The sequence below is a fragment of the Siphateles boraxobius genome, unplaced genomic scaffold (genome assembly GCF_051911475.1).
Source record: "Siphateles boraxobius isolate OS27281-9 unplaced genomic scaffold, OSU_SipBor_1 24, whole genome shotgun sequence".
Classification (NCBI taxonomy): Eukaryota; Metazoa; Chordata; class Actinopteri; order Cypriniformes; family Leuciscidae; genus Siphateles; species Siphateles boraxobius.
The window spans coordinates 18,525,001-18,528,600 of NW_027508855.1; the positions used below are offsets into that span (position 1 = coordinate 18,525,001).

The 3,600-nt window shown below is 31.4% G+C and overlaps 1 protein-coding gene across 1 annotated transcript in view; it reads right to left on the minus strand.

The window, feature by feature from the left end:
* The window catches only part of crybb3 (crystallin, beta B3), a 7,067-nt gene extending 4,045 nt beyond the window's left edge, over nt 1-3,022 (minus strand). The window contains exons 1-2 of the mRNA XM_077240560.1: nt 2,823-3,022; nt 1,872-1,990 (exon numbers count right to left, since the gene is read on the minus strand). Of these exons, the coding sequence (XP_077096675.1) occupies nt 1,872-1,990; nt 2,823-2,897 (194 nt within the window). The 5' untranslated portion in view covers nt 2,898-3,022. The remainder of the gene's footprint in view (nt 1-1,871; nt 1,991-2,822) is intronic.
* Nucleotides 3,023-3,600: the final 578 nt, after the last annotated feature.

A 3,600-nucleotide genomic window follows, 5' to 3' on the forward strand; every position in this document is an offset into this window, starting at 1 on the left:
AGGTAGATTTTTAAAGGTGCTCAAAGCGATGTCACGCGTTTTTAAGGCCAAAACATTTTTTTGTCACATACAGCAAACATCTCCTCACAATCCGCTAGATGCCGCTCCCCTGAACACACTGTAAAAAAACACGGTCTCTGCAGACACCCCAGGCTCCACAAACGGCAACAAAAACAAACTGGGCTTACCCGCACCACGAAACATAACAAACTGTTCCAGCCAATAACCGATAAGAAGGGTTTGGGGGCGGGGTTTCAATACTTTAAACGTCAAAAAGAAGTGACGTCACCCGACATCGCTTAGAGCACCTTTAATAAATGTTGACACGCTCGCATGTTCACACTTCACAGTTTGCTGACCACATGACATGCAAGTAAACCAGTGTTGTTTTAGTATAATTGATATATTATATATTTTGAATTAGATATCATTTTAATTTTTCTGCTTTCATTTTAATTTGAGTTAAAGTCTTAGTAATTTTGTTGTACGTTATATATCTAGAGTATATAGTTTTCATTCTGTTTTAGTTTTTTTCACAGCTAAAAATTATATTTTTGTATTGTTTTCCAGTGCAAATATCTAAACCAACATTTACATGAGAACCCAAATGACTTGAGATATTAAGTCTTGTTTTCTGAAAAATGTCTCAAAATTAAGTCAGATTTAGCTGAAAACAAGAAAAAATATGGGGTCAGAAAAGTAAACTTAATTCAAAAGGAAAACAGGATTATTTTTCTGACCCCATTGGCATTCATTTAATTTTTTTAATAATAAACTCACTTAATTTTGATGCATTTTTCATTAAACAAGACAAGTCATTTTGCTTCTCATGTAAATGTATCTTGATTTAAGAATGATTAGATATTTATACTGAAAAAAACACAACAATTATTTTTATTTTTTTTTGCAATGTAGTTATTTAGTACAATTTTTTTGTTGTTTTAGAGAAATATTGCCTTGGAAACTGGCTTAAATAAAATAATTTAAAGGTTTTTTTTATGTTTTGTTTTTCAAGTAATGAAAATGTTTTTAGTTTAGCTAACAATTATAACCCAGAGGTAGACAAATAAAATATAGCCTATATAATTATAACAGTGGTAATGTAATGCAGTATTAACAGAACAATAACTATATATTATATTCAGAAACTGTCCGGTTATAGTTTGTTCTTTAAACTGTCCATTTAGATAAGTTAATTAATGACAATTCATTTTGTGATTCCAGAATTTTAAGGAACTGTATTTCCTAAACAAAAACAAACGTAATAGCAAAAAATATGATTTCACTTTACACCTTTAGATTGTTTTAATATATTATTTATAATATTAATATAATACAAATTATATTAAAAATAATAATAATATATTTTATATTTAAATTATTTGAATTTTATATTTTAATTAAAACATAACAATGATATTTTAAGTCACCCTGCAGTCTTGTTGAAAGTTTGCTGAGGACTGCATGAAAAGGACTGATATAAGTAGTTTATTATTGAGTCGTATGATATAATCATACCTTCTGAATCCATATGCTATCATTTCCATGCACAACAGACTGAAACTTGTGAACGTGCACTGAAAACCCTCTCTTCCACTTTTTTAATATTGGCATATATTTACACTTTTGCTTTCAAGAACCATGTAAAAATTCTTCACATTTTCTTTTTGTGACCTGTATCTTTAAGAACAGGTGGACTAGAGGTTTAAGAGATCCACTTTCCCTGATCAAACTCCCCTGACTGGGGCTTTCTAGCAATCCTGAAGACCTGGATCAGTTTGATCAGGATTGCAGCAGAAACTTGGCAGGAAAGTGTATCTCTGGAGCCAGAGTTGCTCAGACAGACATTAGAGAACATGTACTGTACTCACGGGCAGGACTCAACTATGATTGATCCAACTTTATCCAATTTCTTCTCAATCAAGTCCTTGCATTCTGCAGACAGCTCCAACTTTTTCCCTTGGAAGTTCTCAAATTCATACAGTGAGACCTGTTAAGATAATTCAATACATTTAAGTATTTTAAGTTTGGATTTCGGCATTTAAATGTAAAACCATTTATACGAATTGTCACAATCATTTCAATGAAGAATTAGGCTCTTTTCTTGTTTCATGAATGAATTTGTTATTCGTGAATAACTACTTTTGCCTTTTTTTATAGCCTCAGTTCAATATTTTAGAGTATGCGGGCTGACCAATAGATCCCGGATCTGATCAAATCCTAAATATTTGCATCATTACAGGGAAGATCTTTCTAAAAACAGACATCGCTGCATTAGATCGGTAACACTTTATAATCAGGTTCACTTTATAAACAGGAACAACATTAGGCTAATAACACATACTGTAACAAATGTATTGCTCATTGTTAGTTAATGTTAGTTAAAGCATTTACGTTAACTAATGGAACAGATACAGTTTTCGTAGGACAAACAACTCACAAATGAGATCTCTTTAACATCTCAATTGTTTCTCCTAGGCAGCAATGAGATTAAATATAAACTAAACGTAGACGTTTGCTTAAGTGTCCAGCTTCTCAGAGCTTTCTTCACAAGAATTAATCTCATGTCTCCTCTAGTGTGTCAGAAGAGATCTCAATAATCCCCGATTATTGGTGTGCAATCACAAAGTTAGAGATCTCAATATAAACTCAAATATTTCTCATCAAATTCTTTGAATTAAAATGATGTGAGATAGCTCAATAATGTAAGTTGATACATAATGATAACTGAGAATCCAGTAAGTCTCATAAGATATAAAAGAGCAATTTCTGAGCAAAATATCCTTTGTGAATATTAACGGTATAAATGTGAATAATTGGACCTTGTAAACTGCTCCTGCTCCTCCCTGGCTCTTCCCAGCAACTTGCTGATCTGGGACTCCCTGCTGATCCGACATCTCTGCCTGTCAAACACACAAAAACACGGAAAGAACCATTCTGAGTCACTGCATATGCATGAGCACTGAATACACTTAGAAATACCTGAATGGCATTGCATAATATCGGGGAAAAAATCAAATATCAAAACGAGAGGCATTTATTTTGAAGAAAGATGCATAAATATTCTATTTATGCAAAAAAAAATCTAATTGATAAGAACAATAATTTTTATAATGCACAATTCCTACATTAAATAGGTAAAAAATAATTCTCGCAATTAACACAGCTGAAGTTTAACAAACATTGAAAAATGTCTGAAAAACATCCAAAAGCAACACGATTAAACACGGATAATTATGTTCATTGCACGAATTTGTGTTTGCAAAAGTGTTCTTTACAAAACAAAACTAAGATGATAAAACATCAAAACAAGTGGCATTTTTTAAACAAAGTAGTACAAGGTTTAGCAAACATTGAAAAATGACTGAAAAACATCCAAAAGAGGCATAAGCATGCTTTTAATTAAAAAAAAATCAGGGGAAAAAAGAAGCGTTAGGTTTTAAACTATGAAACTATATATCTTGAAAATGAAGTCAAAAAGGATTTTGGACACTTTCTTGTTTTAAAAAAGTTGTCTGTTTCTGATAAAGAAAAATCTATAAATCCTGCTCTCTGAAAAAAATAGTTGTCTCCTCTTTTATACTCATTTCTATAATAAAT